Consider the following 27544-nt stretch of genomic DNA (forward strand, 5'->3'; position numbering starts at 1 on the left):
ATACTATTGGTATTTATGAGTTAGGACTGGTGATCTGAGCTGTTATTTTAGTTTTTATTTTGTGCACATTCTTCCAAAACTGCATTAATAAATGGGGGGAAAAAATGAAATGGGTCAAGGGCTTGCATGAGGAACCCCTGGATGGGCAGTTCCCCCACTGAAATTCCTGTGTGAGCACCTAGTGGGGGCAGGTGGCCCTTAGCCTGCTGTAGGTTCTTGGTACTTCTGGAAGCACCAGAGCAAAGTTTCAAAGCCCAGCCACCACCCACCTCACGAGATACTTACTGGGCCTTTAAAAATGGTGAAAAAGCCAGGCATAGTGGTGCACACTTGTAATCCCAAGGCCTGGGAAACAGACAGGAAGATCGCAGGTTAGAGGTCAACCTCAACAACTCAGTGAGGCTCTCAGTAACTTAACAAGAGTCTGCTTCCAAACAATAGTATAGATCTGGGAGTGTAGCCTGGAGGTAGAAGGCCCCTGGGTTCCATCCCCAACACACGTGCACGCGTGCACACACAAATAATATTAAAAAATAATAAAGGCGGTGAGAATACGAGTCCCACTCTCCAAGGAATGCCATGTGTAGATTTAGGAGAAAGCATAGCTCCAAAATAAATACACCATCACTTGTAGAACCCACTTTAGTTTAATGGACAGAAGCAGCTCCAAATGAGCAAATTCACTTGTAATAGTAACAGGATTGATTGTTAAGCATTTATGTACCAGATGTCTAATCTTGTATACCTCTGGGAGGCAAGAACCAATACCCTGCTCTACAGAGAAGCAGAGCCTGAACTCAGGCCCTTTTGGTTTCAAAATCTGCACTTGGGCTACTTTCCCTCTTCCATTTCCTAGGGGTTTTCAGGCACCTGTTACTTCCTTGCCCTGGATACAGTGAACACTAGTCCTAACAAGGGGGCTCAAGGCCCGTGTGGCAGGGCAGCCTCAGGACTGCTGGGCGTTTGTGTGTCTTCCCTTCGTGTCAACTGCCGTTTTCCCGTTGCTGTCAGTGGATCTGAAATGAGCACCCTCATTTAGGCCCCTAGTCAGGTGCAACGAGATAAACAGGCCCTGCCCTGGGCAAGGAAAGGGGCAGTGGAGGTGCTGGCGCTGCCAGCCAGGCTCACCCATTTCAGCTGCTGTGCTTAGCAAACAGGTACTCCTGTTTGCTAACTTAACTTTGTGTCCATTCACAATTGTTTTGCCCTTAAGGCCTTTTCCATTTGATGTCATTTGGTGACCATCTGGACGGCAGAAATGGCTGGGAGTCTGACTGGGTGGCCAGGTGATGCCTTTGTGTTTCCAGTTCTTCATAAAGGATGGCAACTGCCATCTGCTCCCGCTGTGCCCGGCCTGATTAACAAGGTGCCTCCACACCTCTGGATGATGTGACAGATGTTCCGGGTGCTCCTAAATATGTCAGATCATTGGCTGGGCACCAAGGATACCAGGAGAAAATTTTTAAATCAGTTGTTAATATAATTGGCCAAGTTAAGATTTACAATTGCCTAAAAGACAATACTTGATATTCAGAAGAAAGAACTGATAAAGAAGTATTAGAATGGCGACTAGGTCCTATGTTCTGTGCCAACTCTTGTTTTCTGACAGCCACCTGGACTCTGAGTCAGGGCTGTGAGGCTGCACCTGGGCCCAGTGTGAGACAGCCCTGCTGGACAGACTCCGTGGCAGATGGCTTTTTGCGAATAAAATCCAATTCCCTCATGTTAAAGAGGGAACACAACCAAGATAAGGCAGCGACCTACAAGTCAGGCCTTACATCTAAGGCTGGAGCTGAGATTCCCACATTGATGAGGCGCTCACACACAGGAGGGTCTCTTCCTCTGCACTTGCCCCAGGACGCCTCCCTGGTCCAGCTGGAGGGGCTGCTGTCCCGCAGCATGGCCCCAGCCTCAGGCCTGCCCTCCGTGAGGTCTGTCCTCAGGGCACAGAGTGTGAACTCCAGAGATGTGCATCCCTGAGCACAGCCACCTCGGCTGGGTGTGCCCAGGGACAGGGCGGGCCCAGGATCTGCTTTTAATGACACAGTTCGGCCAGCTGGACTCTGTCTGTCCCAGCAGGTAAATTACAGGCTTAGCAAGTTCAGAATCAAATAAACACTCTTAACTCCCAGTGGCTGCTCCAGGGAGAACAGTGGTTTCCGGGAATGGTGGAGGCTGAGACAAACCTCCCCACCCCACGCAGCCTAATTACCACCTGTCACTCCCCTGGGACAGGGACCTTTTCTTTGACTCACAGGCCCTAGAAACAGGACAGGGCTGCTGGGACGCAGCCTTCTGTGACCACCCTGTTGATGACAGTGCCACGAGCAGGTGCTGACCAGCCCCTGGCCTCACCCCGGGCCTGGTCACAAGCTGCCCAGCGTTGCAGACATAGCATAGCAGAAGGTGGCAGTTCTCACTTCAAAGACCAATGGATCTGTTGGCAGTGGCTGCCTGGAGACCTGTGCGTTTGGAAATTCAGTCCAGAATTGGGAGAAAAATTGCCGAGACTGGTACTGACGTCTTGCCTTGCAGAGGGGAAAGGAAGATGGTGTTGTGCATGCTGTGCGTTGGTGTTCTGGCCCACCCAGAGCCATGATCGTGCTCACGCAGCATCAGAAGCTTTTACACAAACCAGAGCTCTCGATGTGTGAGCTGGGAGCCCTCGAGATTGTTGTTTCTCCAAAGCAAAATGTCCACAGGCTGCATGTCTTCCCCAGAAAGCAGGGCTGACCCAGGGCAGGTAGATGGGGAGGTGCACCCCATTGGCTGTAGACCTGAGTCACTGTTCATTCGGCTTTCTGCTGAGTTGACTCCACATGGCCATCTGCAGCCTGCAGTTTGGTAATTCAGATCCATAAATATACAATGATAAGGGCAGGTCCATGCGTTTAACTATTATCCAGCAATGCCCAGTTTTGCATCTGAGCGGGGTGGGGGGAGGTAAGCAGGCAACAGGGTTGGACCTGAATCTGTCTGCACTTTCCCCGACCCTTCAGTGGCTAGTAGAGAGCCCAAGGTGATCAGTCGAGGGTCCAGGTGCCTCTCAGGTCATGCCAGCTTGACCATGGCCTGTGTAAGTAATGGGCATGGGTGGGTCCGAAGACGATCCTCAGAGGGAAATGGGCTGGCTGGGGTGTTGCTTAAGGCTTCAGATTACCAGGGGTGGAGGCAGAACCAGCCCTCCATCCTCAGGTGGGAAGAGGAGCAGAGGGGCCTGAAGAGGACCAACGCCTGGCATGAAGGGACATGTGGTTAAAGGCCTTCCTGCCAACCTTGTCTTATCTGGCTAGGTTCGAGGGTCTCCAGCCTCTGGAGAGGGCGCCATCAGATGTGGGGAGCCATAGCAGGGCCTCAGTGGCAGCCGCAGGCCTTGACCACCATGTTGCGGTGCTTGCGCAGGATGACGTTGTTGCTGCTGTCGTAGTAGAGCACGGAGGTGGCGCTCAGCTTGGTGGGCGCGCAGCACGCCTTGGGCACCGCGTCTGGCTTCATCAGGTGCACCTGACCAGGGAGGGGATGCGGAGAGGGGCCTGAGCCTCGGCCTCCTGCGAGGACCCACCCGGCCCAATGCGGCTCCCGCCTGTTGCCCGCCCACCTGCCCCATCTCAGATCTCGGCCCCTTCTCCACCCGAGGCCATTCTCCACCTGCAGCCAGGCAGGACCCACAGGCACATCTGGCTGCCCACCGCCCCCAGGACACAGCCCAGGGGCCAGCATGGCTGTGCAGGTCCTGCCCACCCCAGGCACGAACAACACCACTGCCCCAGCACGCCATGTGCTTGGGCGCGGCCCCCACCACCCGCCTCTGCTTGCCCGCTCTTCCCCGCGCTCCATGCAGCCCAGCGGTCTCCTCATCGGCTGCGGACAGGCCTGTCTCCCCCAGACTGCCAGTCAGGGAAGGTTCAGCCAGTGGATAAGTTCCAGAGCTCTCCCGATGTGCCTCCCGCTCAGAGCAACACCCAAGGCAGAGACTATTCCGTGCAGAAGGTAAACTGAGGCACACAGGCCACGTGCGGGCTACCTGACGACCCTGACCGTGCTGCAGGACTGGAATCAGTGCCAGAAGCTTCTGCCCCTCTCCTAAACAGCTCTTACCCACCAAGGAGCTGAGCTGCACTTGGTGCCGGACTCCTCACAGGCCCACACCAGAGGGCCCCAGGACGGCGCCGCTGCCTCCCAGGGGAAGCCGAGGGAAAGGAACCCGCGTCCATGCCGTGCGTCCTGGCCGCCTGGACGCTCCCAGGCCTCACAGATGTGGCCACCAGGACCTGGGCAAAGCTGTGCGATGGGCGCCCTGTCCGCCTTCTCCCAACCTTTGTGCCAAGTCCCCAGTCGGAGCCAGCCCCCTGATGAGGACTGTCACGTGACGCTGGGCTGGCGTGGGCCACAGGGAGCCGCGTCTGGAGAGGTACACAGTCACGACGGGACCTGAGCTGCTGCCCCAACTTTCCTCCTATGGCCCCACGTGAGAGAAGCCAGGAGACGCGGCCGCCTGTGCAGGCCAGGGCTCAAGTGATGGACGCGGGAGGGCGCTCCCCAGTGGGGACAGAGAGGGCTCGGCGTTCCCCTCTCCTTCCACAGCCCTGAGCTTGCCGCACAGGGAATGGCCTCATCCATCCCGCACCACTGTCGATCTGGGGGCCGTGAGGTGCCGCCATTCAGTACATTTGGGGCCAACACCATGTGGAAGACGGAACCAGAAGCCCCGGTGCTCTCAGGCTGTGCACCCTTGGGGACAAATCCCACTTCTGTGGACCACAGTTTCCTCTGCCAACATGCAGAAGTACATTTCTCATTCCCAATGCAGGTGTGTTCAAGCAGACACGCCAGGAGGGGGCGCCAGGTTGGCCCCAGGCAGCCACGCTCTCTAAGCCTCAGCAGAGGTGGACCCTGGGAAAAGGCGGCCTTTCAGAGGGCACGTGGGATGGTCCAGTGGCAGAAGCGGGCGCAGTGCCCTGGAGCAGGGCCCTGGGGGCCAGTGAGCACAGGAGGACACGTGGCTCGGGACAGGTAGGTGGGATGGCTGAGGAGGGCCGTGTGTCCCAGGCCAAGGGCCAGACTTCCTCTGGGAAGCGGGAAGGGCGCAAGGTCTGGACTGAGCGGCACGGGCAGGCCTGTGTTGTAGGAAGGTCCCGCTGGCTGCTGCGTGGACAGTGGCCCTGGGGGTGGGCCTGGAGGGACCGGCTGCCTCTCCTGGCCTTCAGCCCCAGACCCTCCTCGTCCCCAGGCTCTGCAAGCCCCGCCTGTCCTGGGCCGCCCTTCCTGTGCGGCCTGGTTCTCTCCCAGTCTGTCTACGCTCAGGATTGAAAGACCATCCACATGCTGCATCGCTGAGTCCTACCGTCACCGTGGACCTCTGCACTGCCCGCATGGTGCTGCCCGGCCTCAGCAGGGGCACCGCTGCCCCCATGCCGCCTCTGTCCCACGCCAAGGCCTCCTGTCCTGGTCCTCAGGCTGCGACCAGAGCCTTGTCCTTGGAATTGCTCAGCCCTCTGCCCCTCCACCTGTCCTGAGCGGGATGGTGCTCGTCCCCGTCCACCCCCAGACTGCCCGCACTTCCTGCCCGCCCGTCACTCCTCACCCTGCGCCCTCTACCTGCCCTGCCCCCGCCAGAGCCACCACAGAGGGATGGCTAGACAGGCACCGTCCCGGCACTGCTGCTGTAAAACCCCAACAGCGCCTCAGTTAGAATAAACCCGCCTCCTGATGGGAGTCCGGCCTGCCCAGGGCAGCCGCCCCAGCCTTGTCCTCCACCCCTCTGCCTCCCCCTGGGCTTGGGACCCCGCTTGGCCTGCTCCTGGGCCTCTTTCCTCTAGCTCAGAGCCTGGCTGCTCCCAGGGCAGCAGGAGGTGGGCCCAGCAAAGGGCCTTACCGCAGTCACCCTGAGAACACCCCAGTCACCCTGGCACTGGTTTCCTCTATCACCGCAGCCTCTTAGAGGCAACAGAGCTCTCAGCAGCTGCTTGGCAGGTGGTGCAGGCTCTTTTGCTGAGCTGCTGCAGGCGTGGGGCCAGGCAGTGGCTAGCTGTGGGGGGAGGGGCGAGCCCTGAGAGAAGCAGGTGCACACGCAGCCAAGGGCCTCCCTCACCTGGGGCCGTGAGACCCACGCAGGGCAAAGGCTGGGCCAACCACCCACACACTTCTCATCACCCTGAGCTCCACCCAGGACGCCACAGGGGCTCCAGTTGGCGCTGGTAAACTCGTGACGCTCGCTGTGGGGCATTGCCTTTGAACTGCCTCCTACTAGGAAAACAGAAGGCCGTGGGACCCGGCACCAGGGCTCCAGATAGAAAGCTCTAGAAGGAAGTCTCCACACCAGCATCAACACACACAAATGCTTGCCCACAAGCCAGGCGTGGTGGCACAGGCTTGTAATCCAGCATTTGGGAGGCCGAGACAGGAGGATTGTGGTTCATGGCCAGCCTCAGCTACTTAGTGAGGGCCTTTGCAACTCAGTGAGACCCTATATCAAAATAAAGAATAAAAAATAGGGCAGGGGTGTAGCTTGAAGGTAGAATGCCCCTGGGTTCCATCCCCAGACCTGAAAAAAAAAAAAAAAAAAAAAAAAAGCCTGCTCATAGCCACAGGGCTTCTTCCACCACGGACAGTAGCCTGGACACCAAGGCATCACAGCCCTGCCACCGAGGAAACCAACAGCCAGGAACAAAGGTAGGAAAGGCCAGGGAGCCGCGCCCAAAGGTGCAGAGGACACAGCTGGGGCGCCATCCAACCGGGTGGGGTGGGGGCGCCCACACGTCACACACCAGACATGACTGAGCTCACAGGCACACCCTGGACTGTTGTGTGGCCTGCCTCCCACCAGAGGGACGGAGCCTGTGTCTGTGGGGGCATCCCACTCAGGACCCAGTGTCCCACATGGGGGTGTGCAGGGCAAGGATGCGTATGTGTACGCAGCTGCCCAGCGCAAGGGTGTTCCAGTGCACGCGAGCCCCTGTGTTCCCAGGGGTGTTCCAGTGCATGGGAGCCCATGCACCCAGGAAGGAGCCTGTTTCTAAGAGCTATGGGGACCCCACAAAAAGCTCCTTTCGGCAGCCACCCTCAGCACCCTCCTGGCTCAGCCCCTGGCTTCAAGACCCCATACAAACCAGGGACTGCAGTACTGACCAGGGACTGCAGGATGGCGTGGTTGGTGGCGTTCATGCAGGAGTCCAGCGGGAAGGAGCACTCCCCCTCGCAGTAATAGGCCGAGTAGCCTTGGGGGGCGATGACCCAGTCCTGGGGAAATGGCAGGTGGTGACTTGCGTCCTTGTGCCTCCTCCACCCTCAGGCCAGTGCCTGGCACAGTACACCAGGGCTGCCCCTGACCATCCCTGAGCCTCAGGCCACCACCCATCTCCCCTCCCCGGCAGATGGGCAGACCAGACGGCAGGGCTTGAGCTCTGTCCTGCACACCCCAGCATGCTCGGCCTTCCCCTCCCCACCTGCCCTCCTACCCAGGCCTCCTGGAGCTACAGTCCCAGGCAGCACCTGCCCCCAGCCTCAGTCTCAACTGCATTGTTTTGTTTTGTTTTGTTTATTTTGGTGGTACAGGGGATTGAACCCTTCTACCTCTGGGCTACACTCCCAGATCTATTTTTATATTTTTTTATTTGGAAACAGGGTCTCAAGCCAGCGAGGCTGGCTTCGAACCTGCTCAATCCTCCTGTCTCTGCCTCCCAAGCATGGGGATTACAAGCGTCCGCCACCACGCCCAGCTCAACTGCATTGTTTATATATTTATTTTATTTATTTATTTTTTTTACAGGTCTGCGAATGGAACCCAGGGGCATTTGACCTCTGAGCTACACCCCCTGCCCTATTTTTTATTCTTTATTTTGAAACAGGGTCTCACTGAGTTGCAAAGGGCCTCACTAAGTAGCTGAGGCTGTCCGCAAACGGCGATTCTCTGGTTTCAGCCTCCCGAATGCTGCGATTACAAGCGTGTGCCACCATGCCCAGCTGTTTTTATATATTTATAAAGGACTCTTTCTAGCCACACGTGGTGGCGCACACTTGTAATCCCAGCATTCAGGAGGCTGAGACCAGAGAATCGCCGTTTGCGGACAGCCTCAGCTACTTAGTGAGGCCCTTTGCAACTCAGTGAGACCCTGTTTCAAAAATAAAAAGACTAGAGCTGGGCATGGTACCACACACTTGTAATCCCTGTGCTTGGGAAGCTGAGACAGGAGGATCACACAGATTCAAAGCCAGCCTCAGCTACTTTGTGAGGCTCTCAGCAACGTAGTAAGACCTTGTTTCCAAATAAAGTATAAAATAGGTCTGGGAGTATAGCCCAGAAGTAGAAAAGCCCCTGGGTTCCACTCTCAGTACTACAATAAATAAATAAATAAATAAATAAATAAATAAATAAATAAATAAATAAATAAATAAAATAAAAAAACTAAAACATAGGGCTGGGGGTTTAGGTCAGAGGTGCAATACCCTTGGGTTCCATCCCCTGTACCGCCAAAAAAAAAAAAAAAAAAAAAACACTTTCTGACTATAAAAGAAAGCTTGGAAAACCCAGAAGACACCCTGAGAAGGAAATGGGTAGATGACCCTGCCCCGCCTGGGGAGCCAGGCAGGATCTGCAGATGGGGTCCCAGTCCAGGAGAGTCAGGAATTACCAGCCAGCCGAGGTCCTGGAAGCTGACGTAGAGCTCGTGTCGCCGGCACACCTGCCGGCCATGGGAGCCGTGGGTGTCATCTGCAGGGAGAGACGGTGCAGGTGGCATGGGGTGCTCCCAGGGCAGGGGACACCCCAGGCACACTGGTGGAATAAAGGAATAGCAGGAAACCAAGCCACTGGGTCTTATCAAGCCCCAGCTCAGCTGCCTTCAATGCCTCGTCACTAGAGTCACCTGTGTTCAGCAAGACCCCTCCCGTCTTTCAGCCTGTGGACCCCATGACCTTTAAGCAACTTCCCAGCAGCGCCCTCGGCCACCCATGGCTCTGCCCCCTCCAGGGCACCTCCAGACTCCAGGCCTCCCCACCCTGCTCCCCCATCCCACAGGTTCCAGCTCCACACAGACCAGTGAAGGAGGCCTCACCAAAGATCCCCGGCAGTCTGTTGGGGTGCGGCAGCTCGTTGGTTTTCTTTGGCTGTCTCCTCTTCAGCGGCCTTGCGGCCCGAGGGACACGCAGGGGGCTCGGGCTGGCCCTGAAGAAGGTGACCATGAAAGGCTGTCTGGAGCGTGGTGCCCGTTGCCCCAGCAGACCCGCCAGGCCAGGATCCACGCTGTGTCCTGAGAGAGGAGAGAGGGTCACTCATGGGCAGTGGCCCTGCCAGGGACCCAGCAGGGACCACTCTGCTCCTCAGGGGAGCTGGAGGCTGAGGACCTATGGGACCCCGGAGCCTCAGTTTCCCCATCTGAAGCCAGGTGTCCTAAATCTGGCCCAGCTCCCTGGAGGGCAGGAGTAAGGGGGTGGGGTGGGGGGAAGGGCCTCGGCAACCTCAGTTCCATCCCCAGAGCCACACACACAAAAGAGATCACTGGGGCACGGACATCTGAAGTGTGTGACAGGACTGAAAGGTGTTCTTACCCTACTGATCATCTCATTCCATCTTTACAGGAACCCTGAATTTCGTGTGTATTTGTGTGTGTGTGTGTGTGTGTGTGTGTGTGTGTGTGTGTGTGTGTGTGGTGGCGGTGGTCCTGAGGACAGACCTCAGGGACATTCTTTTTTTTTTTTTTTTTTTTTTTTGCGGGTCTGGGGATGGAACCCAGGGGCATTCAACCTCTGAGCTACACCCCCTGCCCTATTTTTTATTCTTTATTTTGAAACTGGGTCTCACTGAGTTGCAGAGGGCCTCACTAAGTAGCTGAGGCTGTCCGCGAACTGCGATCCTCCAGGTCTCAGCCTCCCGAATGCTGGGATTACAAGCGTGCGCCACCACGCCAAGCTACTTAGGGACATTCTAACTCCAAACTACACTCTATCCTATTTAATTTTTTTAATTGGAAACAGGATCTAAATTGCTAACAGCCTCACTACTCAGCAAAGTCAGTTGCTTAGGCTGACTTTGAAACTGATCATCCTGTCTCAGCCTCCCAAGTACTGGGATTACAGACACACACACCACCACCACACCCAGCTATATTTTTCTTTTCATTTCTCTTCCTCCTCCTTTTTTTTTTTTTTTTTTTTTGGTACTGAAGATTGAACCCAGAGGCTACACCCCAATCCTTATTTTATTCTTTATTTTGAAACAGTATCTCACTGAGTTGTAGAGGGCCTCACAAAGTTGGTGAGGCTGACTTCAAATCTGTGATCCTACTGTCCCAGCCTCCCAAGTACTTGGATTATAGGCCTGTGCCACCATGCCTGGCTCTGGCTCTGTTTCATACTTTACAGAAGATTCCTCAGGGTCCCTCAGAAATGACCAGAGTTCACTGCTGGTGATGCTCAGAGACAGGGCTCCCAAATCAGTGAGGACCAAGTGTACAGTATGGTTTATAAAACCAGCAGCTCCTAGCACGGCCCAAGAACAGGCATTCCCTGTCACCCCGGTGCCCATAAACAAGGCATCAGACTCAGCAGGGCAGAAACAAAGTCCCAGAGAACAAAACCCCAGAGCCGGGGTTCAGCCTGGGCCGCAATAAACAAATTAATTAATTAGTTAATTAATTAATTAAATAAAAGGGACACAGATCTCTCCTTTTTGCCTCTGTGTGAGATTTCTTACATGGAGCCACAGAAGTGTGCCAGGGGCATTCTACCTCCAAGTGACACCCCCAGTCCTATTTTTTATTCTTTATTTTGAAACAGGGTCTCACTGAGTTGCAAGGAGCCTCACTAAGTAGCTGAGGCTGTCCGCGAACCCGGATCCTCCCGTCTCAGCCTCCCGAATGCTGGGATTACAAGCGTGGGCCACCACGCCCAGCCATTTTTTGTCTCTTTAAACATAGTGCCCATGGTCCAGTTGAGAGGAGAGTATGTTTCACCTCCATGTTACCAGCCCGACATGCACACACGCACACACACGTGTGTGCACAAACACATACATACATATTTATATGCACATTATACGGACAGATTTATTCACTTGCAGCCTGCCCGGATCCCCATTACATGCTATGGGTCAAAGACACTGCTCACGCCCCATCCCACCCCAAGCTCAGCCTATATCAGCCAGGCCTTGGACCAGGTGACAATGGCCACTCGACGAAGCCAGACAACTTTGACCTCTGCCATCCCCTGCTCAGATAAATGTACTGCACTTGTCAGGAACATGGCTGAGAACTGCAGAGAAAGTGCTGGCACAGGGATCAGGCCCAGTGAGAAGCCACACGGGGCATGGGTCCCAGCAGTGGAGGCTACGGGAAGAGCCTCACTGTGAGGAGGCCAGGCTGCAGGTGCAGGCGCAAGGTAAGGAAGGGAGGGTCACCACGGGAGCAGATTGACCACCCTGGGGTGGCCCAAGGCTGGCTGACCCAGCGTGCCTCCAACCTGTGTGCCCCTGCACCCTCCCGGAGCCCTGGGCCCTGGCTACCTGGCCATCTTTTGTACAACTGGCTGGGTTCAAGCGTCTTCTGGGGTCTGCTGGGCACAGAAGACAAGACACATTACACTGCTTATTCAGCAGCCCCTGGTGGAGCTGGCCTGGTTCAGGGGTACTGGGGACCTCCAGGCTCTCACGGCCAGGTGCGTGGGACCCAGGGCTTGGAGGCTGCTAATCCAAGGGCTCAATTCACAGAGGCAGAAGTATGGCCCAGAGGGAGCAGCAGGTGCTCAGGGGCCAGAGAAGCAGCTGCAGAGACAGGGTGGGCGACCTCCCCCGCAAGTGGCTGAGGCTGGCTGATGGGCAGCAGGGTGCAGGATCGGCCTTACAGCCCTGCCTCTGGCAGGCCCAGAGAGGCCGCCACTCCAGAGCCCCAGAGCCCTGGTTCCCAGCTCTGCTCTGGGCCCGCCCCCAGGGCCCTGGCTCCAGCTGGCTGCAGGGAAGGCCCAGGCCGGTCAGCTCTGGGTGGATCTCGTCCCAGCAAAGCAGATGTGGGGCAGCAGGTGCCTCTTGGGCCTGAGCCACTGTCTCAGAGCCGACCTCATGAGGTGCTGGGGTCCGCCGCCTGCTGTACACTCGCCCAGATGCCCCGTGAACCCCAGCCTCGCCGCAGGCCTGTCCAGTCTATCGGGGCCACATAGGTTGCAGCTCGCCTGCCGTCTCCCGCCCCCAGGCAGGTGCTCAGGCCCTCATCCATTCCTGCTCCCCAAATGTGCCCTGCCACATTTTGCCCCATCTCTCCACAAGGCTTCTTTCTGCTCTGGTGCCTTTGGCAGCTTCCTGCAGTGCCTCCCCACCTCCACTCATGTGGGAGTGACCCTGGAGCCACAGTGAAGTTCAGTCAGAGGCCTGGAGGGAATCTCAGTTGTGGTCGGGGTCCATTGATCACCTGAGATGCTCACCCCAGGATGGGGAACCCTTGTCCTCCTTGCTGCTCTCCCGTGGCCTTCCCTCCCGCCTCCCTGCCAGCTCCTGGAAGCTCTGCCTTTTCCACATTGCAGCTGGAGGCTTCTCCTGACACCCAGGACAGATGGGATGCCCCAGAAGGTGCTGCCGGTGCCAGCGACTGCCCACCCTACCTTCACCAGGCCCTGGTCCTGCCACATCTGTCACACCCCAGGACGTCCCCCCCCACCTCTCCATTGCAGGGTCTGGCCTTCCATGGGGCAAGGTAGACTGAGGCCCAGGATAGCCACTGCTGCAGCTGGAACCTGCTGTTCTGGTGACTGAGGGACCCCTGGAGCTGCACTTGCCACTGCAGGCTGCAGGGCAGGATCCCCCTGCAAAGCTCAGGCCCCCACTCACACATGTACACTCACACACATTCACACCATGCACACACAGAGACACACACATGCACACTCACACATGTACACTCACACATGCACACAGAGACACACATGCACACACACGTACACTCACACACATGCACACACAGAGACACACACATGCACACACTCACGCATGTACACTCACACGCACATACACTTGTACACTCACACATGTACACTCACACAGAGACACACACATGCACACACTCACGCATATACACTCACACAAATGCATACATGTACACACATGTACACTCACACACATGCACTCACACACACATAGACACACATGCACACTCACATATGTACACACATGCACACAGACAGGCACACACATACATTCACACACATGCACACACACATACACACATGTACACTCACACACATGCACTCACACACATGCACACACTCATATTCACACTCATACACAGGCACACACTCACACACATGGACACACACATTCACACTCACACCTCTATTCATTTTTTTCCCATTTGGCTTGTGCAGTTTTAGATCTAGGTGACACATCCCTGAGTCCCTGCTGGGCCAGGAGGAACCACTGGACATGTGAGCAGAAGGGCGACCTCAGGTCTGGCTGGCCAGCTCGGGACACCGTAGTACATGTGGTGAGAGCCATCTGGGCCATCGAGGAGGCCTGTAGGACCCTCCTGTGATAGCTGTGGCCTTTGGTGGCGCAGAGGGACTTGATATAGGCAGGCTCCTTCCAGGTGGATGCTGGCACTGCCGTCCCCCTCGGTCTCTCCCACCAACAGGTCCGTCCCAGGGAGACGTCCTGCCTCCCCTCTGGGGACCTCTACGAGCCACAGCCAGGAGGATGAGCGAGCGAGGGAGGGCACCGGGTGAACCTGGCCCCGGGCTCGTCTCCCTCTTGGGTTTTTCTGCATGTCATGGGTCCTCTCTGAGGGAGGCGCTGGACTGAAGTCCCACTGCAGGATCCTCTCGGGTGGCGCCTCGGCCACAACATCGCAGAAGGTGGCAGGGCACGCAGTGCCTCAGCGGTCACAGCGGAGCGCACTGCAGCACTAACAGGACACACCAGCTGTGCACAGACGGTTTTTCTTTTCGTTTTAATTAAAGTCGCACAGCTCTTGGGAGGACTCTGCTGGCCGCAGATGGCCGGAGGAGCCACAGCACACTGGTCAGCAGGACCCGGTTTCTGGCTTCCTCTTCCTGGGAGGCTGGCCCCGGAAGCGCACACTCCGCCAGGGTTGCTCTCTAGTCAGGGTGCCACCTGCTGCATGGGCTTGAGGTTCGGGGACACGGCAAAGGAGCAGCCCGTGCTGGCCTGGACCTCGTCCACCGTGCAGCCTTCCCAGAGCTCCACCAGCGTGAGCCCTCGGTTGCTGTGCACGTCGAACACGCCCTTCTCGGTGATGATGCGGTCCACGCAGTTCTTCCCCGTGAGCGGGAAGGTGCATTTGTCCAGGATCTTGGGGCTCTTTGCCTTGGTGCAGTGCTCCATGGTGACCACCACTTTGGTCTTCCCACTGGACACCAGATCCATGGCGCCGCCCATCCCTTTCACCTTCTTTCCGGGTACCATCCAGTTGGCCAGGTCGCCGTATTTGGAAACCTGCATCGCACCCAGCATGGTCAGCTCGATGTGTCCCCCGCGAATCATGGCGAAGGAGTCGTCACTGGCGAAGAAAGAGCCCCCGGGGATCAAGGTGACCGTCTGCTTGCCGGCGTTGATGACATCCGCGTCCACCTTATCTCTGGATGGAAAAGGGCCCAAGCCCAGGATTCCGTTCTCGCTGTGCAGATGGACCGTCATGTCGGGGCTGATGAAGTTGCTGGCCATGAGCGGGATGCCGATGCCCAGGTTGGCATACATGCCGTCCTCAAACTCGAGGGCCGCCCGCTTGATGATGCGCGTCCTGATGTCGTCTCCCTTCAGCGCCTGCTCTTCTCCCTGACCCTGCACCGTCAAGCGCTCGATTCTTTTCTCGTACTTCGGCCCCTGGATCACGCGATCGACATAAATGTTGGGCACGTGGATGTCTTCTGGGGGGAAAGTGCCCACGTCCACGATCTCCTCCACCTCCACCACGGTGACGTCGGCAGCCTTGCACATGGGCACGTTGAAGTTCCTGGCGCTGCCCCTGAAGACCACGTTGCCCGAGCGGTCGGCCTTCCAGCCCTTGACCAGCGCGAAGTCGGCCCTGATGGCGTGCTCCAGGAGGTAGTGCTGGCCCCTGAACTCCCGCACCTCCCGCGGCTGGCTCAGGATGGCCAGGTGGCCGTCGGGGTAGTACCTGATGGGGGCGCCGCCCTCCTGCACCAGCGTGCCGTAGCCCGTGGGCGTGTAGAAGGCGGGCACGCCCGCGCCGCCCGCGCGGATGCGCTCGGCCAGGGTGCCCTGCGGCGTCAGCTCCAGGTCCAGCTCGCCCGCCAGGTACAGCCGCTCGCACAGCGCGTTTTCGCCCAGGTACGAGCAGACGATGCGGCGCACCTGCTTGGCGGCCAGCAGGAGGCCCAGGCCGAAGTCGTCCACGCCCACGTTGCTGCTGACCACCTTCAGGTCCTTCACGCCGGTCCTCAGCAGCGCGGCGATCAGGTTCTCGGGGATCCCGCAGAGCCCGAAGCCCCCGAGCATGACGGTCGCCCCGTTCCCGATGTCGCTCACCGTCTCCACCGGGTCCCGGTAGAACTGGGCGCGGGCCCGGGGGCTGGTGGCGAAGCGGCGGGCGCAGCCCCGGGGCCCGATCGCCCACGCCAGCAGCCGCAGCGCCGCCATCCTCCTGGCTCCAGCCCTCGGCCGGGACCCACGCGGCCCCTGGACGCTGCCCGCGCCTGCGTCACAGAGCGGGGGGCGGCGGCCCTGGGCCCCGCGCCTGGGGGACCCGCACCTGCGCGGGTCCGGGGCACCAGGGCGCCCTGGTGGGGGAGTCAGGAGGTGATGGCCACCGAGGCCAGGCCTGTGCCCTCGTTAACCCTGCTGGCCCTTTAGATGCGGCCGGCCACCGGACAGCTCGGGGAAGGGCTCAGAGTTAAGCTCCCCTCCTTGAGAGCAGCTCTCAGAGGATCTTTTAGGTCAAGCTGGGCGTGGTGGCGCACGCTTGTAATCTCAGCATTTAGGAGGCTGAGACCGGAGGATCGCGGTTCGCGGACAGCCTCAGCTACTTAGGCCCTCTGCAACTCAGTGAGACCCGGTTTCAAAATAAAGAATAAAAAAATAATGCCGGGTGTGGTGGCGCACTTTTGTAATCCCCGCGCTTGGGAGGATGAGACAGGAGGATCGCAGGAGGATCGCACAGGTTTGAAGCCAGCCTCAACTACTTAGTGAGGCTCTCAGCAACTTAGTGAGACCCTGTTTCCAAATAAAAAATATAAAATAGGTCTGGGAGTATAGCCTGGAGGTAGAAAGCCTCTGGGTTCCACCCCCAGTACCACCCCCCCCAAAAAAAAAAATAAAAAAATAGGGCAGGGGGTATAACTCGGAGGTCAAATGCCCCTGGGTTCCACTCCCAGACCCGCAAAAAAAAAAAAAAAAAAAAAAAAGTTAAAAAAAAAACCAGGTCACCCTGGAGTTTGGGTACCCACTGCGTGACATGACCGTGTCCTTTGAAGACTCTTGCTCCCTGTGGTTGTATTCTTAAAATATTTTAATGATGCTTGGTAGTAAAATGTTAAGAAAAAACTAGAAATTATGTAAAAGCAGGCTTCTTGTAATACAGATGATGTTAGCGATTTTATCTTAGGCACCTGTAATAAATAGTTCATACACCTGAACAGATCACCAAACATATTTTAGTGCTCAGAGTTAAGTGAACTGAAAATAGTGTGCCTGATGACAGTGCTCCACTGAGTGGGGTGAAAAATCAATCCCCCCAAAGTACTCTGCTTTCTAGCACTCAGAAACCTTGACAAGAGTCATTCAGGTGACCTGGAAAATACGGGGTCAGTAGAGATAAGTTCTATAGAAGAGCACCTTTTTGGATAACTCATTTTTCAATTTTGAAGACTTGACCTGGTAAATAATTAGCAAAATTGATATTATCTACATTAGTAGTGACAGTATGGAATATAGCTATGGAATGCTTCCTTTCAAATGCATTTTAATGTGCTGTTTTGCCTGTTTGTATATCAATTGCATACTGATAAAAACAGAATTCTGTTTTGTTATTAGGGGACACCTGCTACATGACTGATACTCATGACCAGCTGTATGCTCTGTCTCCCCACCCCACCCTCGTGGCACTGGGGATCGAACTCAGGAGCATGCTCTCTCTAACCTATATCCCCGGCTTTGTTTTATTAATTTTATTGTTTTTTTGTGGTACTGGGGGTGGAACCCATGGGCATTCTACCTTCCAGCTACACTCCCAGCCCTATTTTTTATTCTTTATTTTGCAACAGAGTCTCTCTGCGTTGCAAAGGGCCTAAGTAGCTGAGGCTGGCCACAAACCGTGATCCTCCTGTCTTAGCTTCTCACATGCTGGGATTAAAAGCATGTACCACTGCGCCGGGCCTTATTTTACTATTTTATTTTGATACAGGGCCTCGTCTTGCTGGGTTAATGAGAGTCTCACCACTTGCTGAGGCTGTCCTTGAACTTGCAATCTTCCTGTCTCAACCTCATAAGGATGGGATGACAGGCTTGTGCCATCACACCCGGCTGCTATGTCATGTTGATCTTGTGCACGAGCCTGTGTGGCAGAGGACCACATTCTAGAAAGGAATGTGTGGAGATCGTTTGTCTATATTAAGTTGTATTTCCTCTGCACATACAAGATGTGTGTGTCAATTTTACTTTCACTAGCAGAATTATTATTAGTAGTAGTAATATTAGTATTGTACTAGAGATGGAACCCAGGGACCTTCTGCCTCTGGGCTATACTCCCAGACCTATTTAATATACATATATATATATGTGTGTGTGTGTGTGTGTGTGTGTGTGTGTGTGTGTGTGTGTTTGTGTGTGTTATTTTTGCAGTACTGGGGATGGAACCCTGGGGCATTCTACCTCCAAGGAATACCCCCAACCTTATTTTTTATTCTTTATTTTTAAACAGGGTCTCACTGAGTTACAAAGGGCCTCACTAAGTAGCTGAGGCTAGCTGCAAACTTTCAATCTTCCTGTCTCAGCCTCCCAAGTACTGGAATTACAAGTGTATGCCACTAAGTCTGGCTTCTTATAATATTTTTTTCTTTCCTTTTTTTTGGTACTGGGAATGGAACCTAAGGGCATTCTACCTCTGAGCTCCACCCCCAGCCCTATTTTCTATTCTTTATTTTGAAACAGGGTCTTACTGAGTTGCAAAGGACCTAAGTAGCTGAGGCTGTCCTCAAACCCAGATCCTCCTGTCTCAGCCTCCCAAATGCTATTACAAGCATGTGCCACCACGCCTGGCTTGGCTTCTTCTTCTTCTTCTTATTTTTTTTGGTGGTACTGGGGGTAGAACCCAGAGGCTTTCTATCTCCTGGCTACACTCCCAGACCTATTTTATATTTTATTTGGAAACAGGGTCTCATTAAGTTGCTTAGAGCCTCACTAGGTAGCTGAAGCTGGCTTTGAACCTGTGCAATCCTCCTGTCTCAGGGATTAAAAGTGTCGCGGGGATTAAAAGTGTGCGCCACCACACCAGCTTCCGGCTCAGCTTCTTATAATATTTTAATGATACTTGCTAGAAAATGTTAAGTAAAAAACTAGAGATTATGTAAAAGCAGGATTTTTTATAATACAGAATGATTTTATACATTTTATCTTAGGCATCTGTAATAACTACCACACATATCTGAACAGATCACCAAATGTAATTTAGTGCTCAGAGTTAAGTGAACTGAAAACATGTCTGACGGCAGTGCTGCAGTGAGGGCACCAATCTCTAACAAGTATCTGTTTTCTAGTACTCAAAAACCTCAGCAGGAGTCATTCTAGTGACGTGGAGAACATGTGGTCCGTATAACATGTGGTTCTACGGAAGAACAACTGTTTGGATAACTCACTTTTCAATTTTGAAGAATTGACTTGGTAAAGAATTAACAAAGTTGATATTATTTATATTAGTAATGACAGGATAGAATATAGTTATTGAAATACCTCCTATTTCTCTGAACATTTCAAATACATTTTTTTTTTTTTTTTGGTGGTACTAGGGGTGGAACCCAGAGGCTTTCTACCTCTGAGCTACACTCCCAGACCTATTTTATACTTTATTTGGAAACAGGGTCTCACTAAGGAGCTGAGGCTGGCTTCAAACCTGTGTGATCCTCCTGTCTCAGCCTCCCAAGCGCGGGGATTACAAGCATGCGCCACCACGCCCAGCTCATTTCAAATACATTTTAATGTCCTGTTTTGCCTATTTATATCTCAATTGTATCCTGATAAAAACAGAATTCTATTTTGTTATTGGGCAACACCTGCTACATGACTGATATTCATGATCTCAGCTGTATACTATGTCTTTTTATTTCCCCTGTGGTACTGGGGATCAAACTCAGGGGCATTCTACCTCTGAGCTATACCCCTGGCCCTATTTTATTGCTTATTTTGAAACAGGATCTCATCTCACGAGGTTGATGAGAGTCTCACTTCTTGCTGAGACTGTCCTTGAATCTACAATCTTCCTGTCTCAACTTCTCAAGTACTGGGATTACAGGCATGCGCCACCACACCCCACTTGTATGTTATGTTGATCTTGTGCTGGAGACTTGTACTTTGCGGCAGATGACTACATTCAAGAAACAGAATGTGCTGATATCTGTTTGTTTACATTAAGTTGTATTTCCTCTGCATATACAACTTGTGTGTGTCAGTTTTATTTCACCAGCAGTATTATAATAAAGAAATTTTCTGAACCAAAAAACAAAACAAAAACCCCAGGTCAGATCCTGTCATCCCGCATTTTATTAAATAAACTACCCTGAAAACGCCAGGCACCTTGGTGGGTTTACACTCCCTCGGAGTGACCTGGCTGTGCTCCTTCCCGGCTCTCCCCGCACACTCTGCTCCCCCTGTGTGGCCCTCTTGCTAGACCTCAGGCCAGTCTTCTGCCCACCTCAGCCTTTCTATCCACTGTCTGGAATGAAAGACGCGCTCCCCAAACACCTGTGCATGAGTGAGTGCTTGAACTTCGTCCTGTAGACAAGGGAGTGGAGGCTCAGAAAGGTGAGCAGCCTGTCGAGGTCCCCGGGTTAGGCCATCGAGAGCCAGGGTCTCAACCCAGGGGCTCGGGGTGCAACCAGTTGGCCCTGAGGCCCTTCCAGGTTCAGAAACTGCCAGTGTGGAGGCCGCTGCCAGGGAGGACTGCCCACTTCCTGGGAGCACTGCACGGATGCCCTCCTGCAGCTCGATGGTTTGAGGAAGAGAGGAGGGAAAGCAGCCCTGGCCGAGGGCCTCCTCCTGTCCAGGACCTCATCTCCACCCATCATGTCCTCACGTGGGCACAGCGAGAAGACCAGGCACCAGGGCCAGAGAGGCCACTCCAGGGCCCGCTGGAGGCCTCTGCCCCAGGGGTGCACTCCCAGCACAGCACTGAGCCTCACCGTCCTCAGTCTCCACATAGAGGCGGAGTCCCAGGTCCTTATTACGGTTCAACAGCCAGCGGTCACTGGCTGCCGTGACGTCCAGCACCAGCCAGCCCTCGTCCCCAGCTCGGAGCGTCTGAAGATCCAAAAAGAACAAGTCAGACTCCCTGTGGACATGAAAGAACAATTAACCGGCGGCCGAGGGTGGCACAGCTGCCTCTGTCCCTTGCTGCCCCGGGGCCACTCCTGAAGCGTCTGTCCTACTCTGGCTCTGGGCTGCACTCCTGTCCTTATCTCACTGACAGTCAACCAAAACCACGTGACTGCCCATGTGCTTATGCGGGTGGGGAAGCCAAGACTCCACGGCGTGGTGGCCCATCCAGCTCTCAGCCGTGATGGCAGGGCGAGGACGCTCTGGCCAAGCATCTTTCCCATCTCTGAGGCTCTTTTCCTGGGAAGCTCGCCTTTCCTCCCCTGGGAACTGGGCAGGATACATACTGGAGCCTTTCCCAGGAGACCACTTGGGGCCCGGGCGGGGAGGCACCTGTTGGAGTGCTCCTGCAGCACCTCGAACACGCTGACGTGGAGGCTCGTGTTGAGCGGGCGGCTGCTGGGCACCTTATACATCCGGAACTCCGCAGCTGTGACAGCCTCCCCGGCTGGGATCTGGGTCAGATCAAAGCGGAACTCCTTCCAGTGGGGCTCCTGGTGGCCCAGGGTGCGGTCACGCTCCACTGGAAGACAAGTGGGAGCCAGTCACTGGCGATGGGTCCAGTTCAGGCTCCAGACGCAAAGTCAGCTGCCACACCCATGGTCTCCCAGGGACCTGGGCAGCCTGCGTGGGGCAGACCCAGGCTTTGCCTCAGGGTGGAGACGGAGCTCCCCAAGGTGGTGCAAGGAGGAGCGCCCTGAGCTCAGAGCCTGGACCACCGGCACTCAGCGGGCCCGAAGCCCCAAACTCACCCCTCCTTGGTGCCCTGCTCACCCCAGAGTACTCAGGCCTTCCTCTGGGAGCTCCCAGGGAAAGGGGAGGTGGACATAGGACCCAGGTGGAAAGAGGCTAGAGTCCCTGGGGAAACCGGTGGATAGTGACAGAACTGCATTTCAGTGGGACCGGCCATCCCAGAGTTCACCTTGTGCCTGGATGGCAGGGGTGGAGGGAACTGAGATCAGAGGGCTGAGTCCCACCTGGAGGGCTGGGTGCGATCTGGCCTCCATATCCAAGGCCTGGGGGCAGGGAGGGAGAGCCCAGAGGACAGGAACCAGGTCCCTTCTGGGGACACGGGGAAGCAGGAGGGAAGAAAATGTGAGGAGCAGCAGGTAGGAGCGGTGAGCACCTTGGGAGGCCATTCAGGTGCTGGGGAGTGTCATGGCCCTCCTGGATGGGGAGACCGGGGCAGCCTTCACAGAGACAGTGACATGCAACCAGCCTTGACATGCGATGAGGGGCAGGCTGTGCTCTGGCAGAGAGGAGCTGGCATGCTCTTGTGAGGGGCCGGGAGCTCTGTGGGTGCAGCAGTGGCCTGCCCGTGGGGGCTGGGACGAGGCTCTGCCTCTGGCCAGAGGGAGCAGCGCTCTGAGAGGTGAACTGCAGGGAAAGGTAAAGGGAGAAGGTTGGGCTGGGGCGATGGGGGTTGGCCAAGCTGTCTGGGCAAAAGCCCTAGTTATGGATTCAACCCCACATGTGCCCAGCTGCACAGAACTGCCCAGGACAGTATATTTCTGGGAGCCTCACTTTAGCCTCCTGTCGATTGCAAATGCCAGAAATCTGTGTTTCCGGAAAGCAGAGGCGCGAGCCACCCCGCACCTTCCCCAAAACCCAGCACTGAGATGTTAATGATAGGTTTCTGAGTGTTTCTAAAAATCTCCTCTGCGGCTACTGGGCTCAGTCACCACAGGTCAAATTTTAAAAAGCACCAGGCTTGGCAGCTGGGCGGATGTGGACAGCACTTCCCGTCCCTGCAGTAGGGACCTGGTCCAGGAGTGGATGGGCACACAGCTGTGCTGGGTGGGGCTGGACAGGCATGCTGGGGCAGGAGCAGGTGGAGGCTTCATCCCAGGCCAGGGAGGAGAAGAAATGGAATGTGCAGTGTCCTGCAGCACTTTAAACTGTTCTTTGAAGTTTTACTTCTAGATCAGAACAGGAATTTTAGATCTTTTTTAAATAGATCCATTCATTTATTCACATACAACTCTGCTCTGGGAATTGGAAATATATCAGTGAACACGGCAGATAAGATCTCTGCACTCATAGAGAGGGGATATAATTTAAAAAACAAGTGAAATATAGAATGCCATTTCTATTGTAGATTGGTCTCAAGCATTATGAGGAGGGCAAGGTGCTTTTCATACTGGTTTTTGAAGTCTGAGAAAGAAACAGGTAAGATGAGATGTGAGTATTCTCATATGATGTGGACGGCAACACAATGTGTAGGAATTTTGCAATACCAACAAAACTATATATGGATTTACCCTTTGACCAAAGAATCCCAGAGACATGCTAGCAAAACTTCAAAAAGACATATGCAGAAGGCAATTCATTGTCACAGGGAACAGACCAAACTAAGCCTGGTTCCATAGGATTCTCTAAATGTTTATTTTCCATAAAATTATAAAAGCGGCCCAAAATGTTCAAACAGTGAACCAACTTTTGTCTCGAGAAGCAGCAAATGGGTTTGATTTCTGAACTGCCTTAATGTGGCTCCCAGAAATATAAACAACCATGAATCATCAACATGTGCCAAGGGAACCCTCGGCCTCCTCCTGCAGCCTCTGACAGAACCGCCTCCGGAGCCCACACTTCCAGGAAAGGCCCACTATGGGCAGCAGGCGGCCTCCCGGACACGGCGCCCTCCACATCCTGCCAGTCCACTCACAGGCTGGACCCTCAAATGCTAAGCCCTGTGCCCTTCACCTGACACTAACAGAGCTTCGGCCATTCTTGTTCCCTATGCAAAACTAGACTCACCCAGGTACCAAAATGCCTCTTGCTTCTCACTAAAAGTTAGACTTCAAAAGCCCCCCACCCAGCTCAGATGGAGTCAGGAGCCTCTGCCTGGCTGCCTGCTTCCAGCCCTCAGGGCCCCAGGAGGAGCCCTGCTCAGCAGTGCCCAGGCCCTCCCTGGCTGGTCCCAGCGTCTGTCTGCCTGTGTGTATTGGCCTCTTGTGCCTGCTGCCTGCAGACAGCTCCCCCAGAGGCCCCTGAGCCAGTGCTCTCCTGAGTCGCCTTCTCCAGGTCTAAAGCCACTTTCCCTGTCGTCCCGCTGTGCAGCCTCCTTGTCCTCTGACCTCACAGACCAGCCAGTGGTCCGGCTGTCCTGTGCCAGCAGCTCCTGGCCCTGGCCCAGCTGCCTTTCAGGACAGTGAGCTGAGGGCGGGGGCTGAACACGGGGGTGGCCCAGGAGGCTCCCTGTGGCCTGCTCATCAATTCCTCTGGTTCCAGGGCCTGGAGGATGGGGGTGGCCAGGCTGCGCTTCCTGGGGCTGCCGGTCCCAGGTCGGAGGCTCCCGTCAGCACTCACACCCGAGTCTGGGGCTTCGCTGTCGACCTGGGAGCAGCGTCCTCATCACATCTCCATCAGAGGCCACCTAAGACGTTTCATGCTCCTGTGGGACTCGCCTCCCCTCCCAGCCTGGCCCCTGGGTGGCTTCCCAGGGCCCCAGAGGCGGACAGGCTGGGCCTGTCTGGCTAGTCCTGCAGGTAAGGAAGGCTGAGGGCCCACAGCAGACTACAAGCAGACCCTGGTCTCTGCGGCCCCTGCGGGCCCTGGTCGGCCACAATGACCTGTAGATTCTGCCTCCTGACCAGGTCTCTCCCACCGGAAACCACAGAGGTGGAGAAGAGGCCAGGTTTGTTTCTGAGGTATTTTCAGCCGGTCTCTTTATTGACTTTCTTCAAGAGCTGTGTCCATAAATGGCTCTGTACACATAATTACTGGTCCAGTCCTCAGATGGCTTCAGACCCCAAATTAAAAGGGAACACCCGCACAGGCCACCACATCAAGCCTGCCAAGGTCAAAAATAGTCCCAGGAGATGTGAGCAAGAGGATGCGATTCCTCCAGCTGAAACCCGGGAAGAACAGAACTGTGGGAATTTTCCAGAAAGACGCTGTCAAGGTGCCACACCCCTCCTGCCCATGGGGAAGAGGTTCTCATGAGGAGGTGGCTGGGTGTTCCTCCCCACCCTGAGACTTACCCCTGGAGGACCCTCATAATGGGAAGGGGTGGGATGGGCCTTCAGGCAGCCATGGAGAGATGGGAAAACTGAGGCCCAGAAGGTTCAGGGGCTTTGTGGACATCCAATGTGAAGTTAGAGCCCCATAATGTGGACTTTCAGACCTGGAGCCTTATGAGCCTTTCAGACTTTCAGACCTGTGAAATGAGCAGCCCTGGAGTCCAACAGGCAGCCATGCTGGGATGGGGAGGCTCATCTACCTGCGAGGTCCTTCCATCAGCAGGTGCCCTAGGTTGCTGCTGGAGCCACCTCCCCGGGGGCAGGGCCCCATGAGACTCGGGCTCCCAGGGAGGACTCAGGTGCTGCACCCATCGTCAGCGCCACAGAGACAGGAGGGCCAGCCCCACTTCTCTCCCACCTGAAGGGCTCAGGCTCCCTCACTGGCTCCTGGTGCTCCCTCCTCCAACCTCGCCTGTCTGCCCTGAGCACCTGCTATGCAGGAGCTAGGTGTGTGGTGGGGTGGGTGCCATGAAGACCTAGATCTGGTCATTGTTTTCCAGTTGTTCAGGGCTTCCTGAGGACCCGGAGAAAGGGGCAAGATATGCAGACAGGTAGAGAGAGACTAGGACCCTAAGAAATATATATGCAATGAAGGATGAGAGCTCCATTCACATAGAGCCCCATTCGGGAGAAGTAGTCAGACAGCACTTCCCTAGAACCATATTCATGAGTGGTAGAGGACAGGCAGAAATGGAAAAGAATCATCTAGGCAAAAACTAGAAGAAACAATATGCTGCTCCCAGTGTGTCAGACACATGTTAGACATATTAGAAATGCCACTTCAGTGAATGCTTCTCTCACTGTAGTAGTTATCAGTTGCTGTGTAACAAATGACCCCAAATGTAACAACTTAAAACAACCAACAATCACTTCACATCATTGCTAGCTGGGTAGGTCTAACTCGGGGTCTCTCCCGAGGTCACAGCAAAGCTGTCAGTGGTGCTTCATGCAGTCTTTGAAGACTGGACTGGGCTCTTGGCAACAGGCTTAGGCTTCTTACCATGTGAGCATCTCCTAAGGTTTACTCCTAAGGTTTATCTCCTAAGGCTTTGAGTCTTGTCACTAACCTGAGGGCCTTGGGTCAAACACAAACCAAAGAAGTTGACATTTCCTAAGCATCTACCAGGCATTCTTTCCAGCACTTTATAGACGAACTCCTCTATTACTCCTATCCATCTCATCTCCTATGCCGCAGCTGAGGAAATGGAAGCACAGCTCATGCAATAACTCTAACAAAATCCTATCGGTGGGATCTTAGGTTGGGCTTCCTGGGTTACAGACTCTGGGTGGGAAAGTTTAGTGGAGAGTACTCTTTGTAAGCATGAAGGGAGCAGGTCTGGACACAGTGAAACAGTGATGCAATCACAACAAAGGCCTCAGCCAATTTCCACTCAGGAGCTCCAGGTTCAGTGGCCCTTCAGAATCGTCTCTCCCTGATGCAAGGAACAGATATTTTTACTCTCATAGACCAGTTGTTGGATGTGAGATGCCCCAAGGGAAGGTGCCTAATTTCCAGCCAGATGGCTCCTTTGGGCTGAATTAATGCTCTTAGGTTTGAAAGAAAAATGTCCCTTAAATCTCATGCTCTGGAGGCAGCCATGCTCAGAGCGGGGTCTCCGGGGGTGTGGCCTCTGAAGGGCGAGCATGGCTGGAGGTGGCTCCCGGGCTGAGGCTTTGGGAACTATATATATCCCTCAGCCCCTCTCCTTGCTTTCTCCATCGTGCCCTGAGGACCTGTAGCCCCGGCTCCTGCCTGGCAATCAGTGTAAATGGACTATCTACATGAACTGAAATCTTCAGACACACAGGCAAATAAAACTTCCTTCCTCTAAATATTTAATGCAGTGTTTAGATTTCAGTGGTGAGAATGCTAACTGAAACAGTGCCTAGAGAAGGACTCTGCTGTGAGCTGTCAGCAGCCTGAACTGCAGGCAGTTGGAAAGTGAGTGACACTATGCTGAAGATCAGGGCAGCACCACAGTGTCCACTACAATAGTCAGTGGTGCAATAGGATTTGAGCCAGGCCACCTGATCCTGGGGCAGTGCTCTGTACCTGCCCCTTATAGGTTCCTAAACAAGTGATTGGCAGTGGAAGGCTAAAGAAATACCGCAGTCTCCTCCGCCTCCTCTTCCTCCTCCTCTCCTCCTCCTCCTCCTCCTCCTCCTCCTCCTCCTCCTCCTCCTCCTCCTCCATCACCACCACCACCACCACCTTTTTGGTACTGGGACTGAACCCAAGGGCATTTTATCTCTAAGTTATACTCCCAACTCAACCCTTTCTTTTTTTAATTTATTTTAAAATAGGGTCTTGCTAATTTGATGATAGGCTCACTAAATTGCTAAGGCTGGACTTGAATCTGTAATCTTCCTGTCTTAGCCTCTCAAGTACTGGGGTTACAGGCAAGCGTCACCTCACCCCACTAGTTCTTCTGTGTGTGCTGGGGGTGGGTGCTGGGGATTGAATCCAGGGGCATTCGACCTCTGAACTATACCTTTAGACTAGTTTTACTTTTTACTTGGAAACAGGGCCTCACCAAGTTGCTGAGACTGGCCTCAAGCCTGTGATCCTCCTGTCTCAACCTCTCAAGCACAGGGATTATTGGCATATGCCACCAAGCCTAGATCTCTTCTAATACTGGCTGCCAGTTATTCAGTAGTGCCAAGTTTACATTTGCCAAGTTTTCATGTACCTTAACTCAGCCATTGCACTGATAACAACGGCATTATTATCCTGATTTTAAAGGCAAGGAAACTGAGATGCAGAGATCTGACCTGTCCAACACCTTGCAGCCGCCCCACCTCCAGAGCCAGCTGCCCCCCCACCGCTCCAGCTTTCATATCTGGTCCTATGGGTCTGGGTACCCAGAGCCTGGGGCCAGTCACTTACACTCCTCCAGCTCAATTTCCTCTGGTCAACAGAGGGCAATAATAGCCATTTCTTCTCAGAGGTGAGAAAACACAGCAGAAATAGGGAGGATCAGTC

General features: G+C 54.7%; 3 protein-coding genes across 5 annotated transcripts in view; 1 reads left to right on the forward strand and 2 right to left on the reverse strand.

Moving 5' to 3' along the window:
- Positions 1-8661, forward strand: part of PPIE (peptidylprolyl isomerase E) — a gene marked incomplete at both ends in the record, with an annotated part of 29627 nt that extends 20966 nt beyond the window's left edge. For both annotated transcript variants that reach the window (XM_080692265.1, XM_080692266.1), the window contains one exon: positions 8615-8661. In XM_080692265.1, coding sequence (XP_080548391.1) covers positions 8615-8661 — 47 coding nt within the window. The remainder of the gene's footprint in view (positions 1-8614) is intronic.
- The window catches only part of BMP8B (bone morphogenetic protein 8b), a gene marked incomplete at both ends in the record, with an annotated part of 29956 nt that continues 5766 nt past the window's right edge, over positions 3355-27544 (reverse strand). Inside the window, 6 exons of one of the 2 annotated variants that reach the window (XM_080692260.1) lie at positions 3355-3504; positions 7129-7239; positions 8631-8710; positions 9054-9248; positions 20347-20495; positions 20873-21062. In XM_080692260.1, coding sequence (XP_080548386.1) covers positions 3355-3504; positions 7129-7239; positions 8631-8710; positions 9054-9248; positions 20347-20495; positions 20873-21062 — 875 coding nt within the window. Of the gene's footprint in view, positions 3505-7098; positions 7240-8630; positions 8711-9053; positions 9249-20346; positions 20496-20872; positions 21063-27544 lie in introns of both variants that reach the window. The other variant, XM_080692259.1, reaches the window with a different exon arrangement.
- On the reverse strand, positions 14078-15595 carry OXCT2 (3-oxoacid CoA-transferase 2; the record flags this gene model as incomplete). Its single annotated transcript, XM_080692693.1, has 1 exon — positions 14078-15595. One exon carries the CDS (start codon positions 15593-15595, stop codon positions 14078-14080), a length of 1518 nt encoding a protein of 505 aa, XP_080548819.1.

This window comes from Muscardinus avellanarius (genome assembly GCF_963383645.1).
Source record: "Muscardinus avellanarius genome assembly, chromosome: 3".
In the NCBI taxonomy this organism is placed as follows: Eukaryota; Metazoa; Chordata; class Mammalia; order Rodentia; family Gliridae; genus Muscardinus; species Muscardinus avellanarius.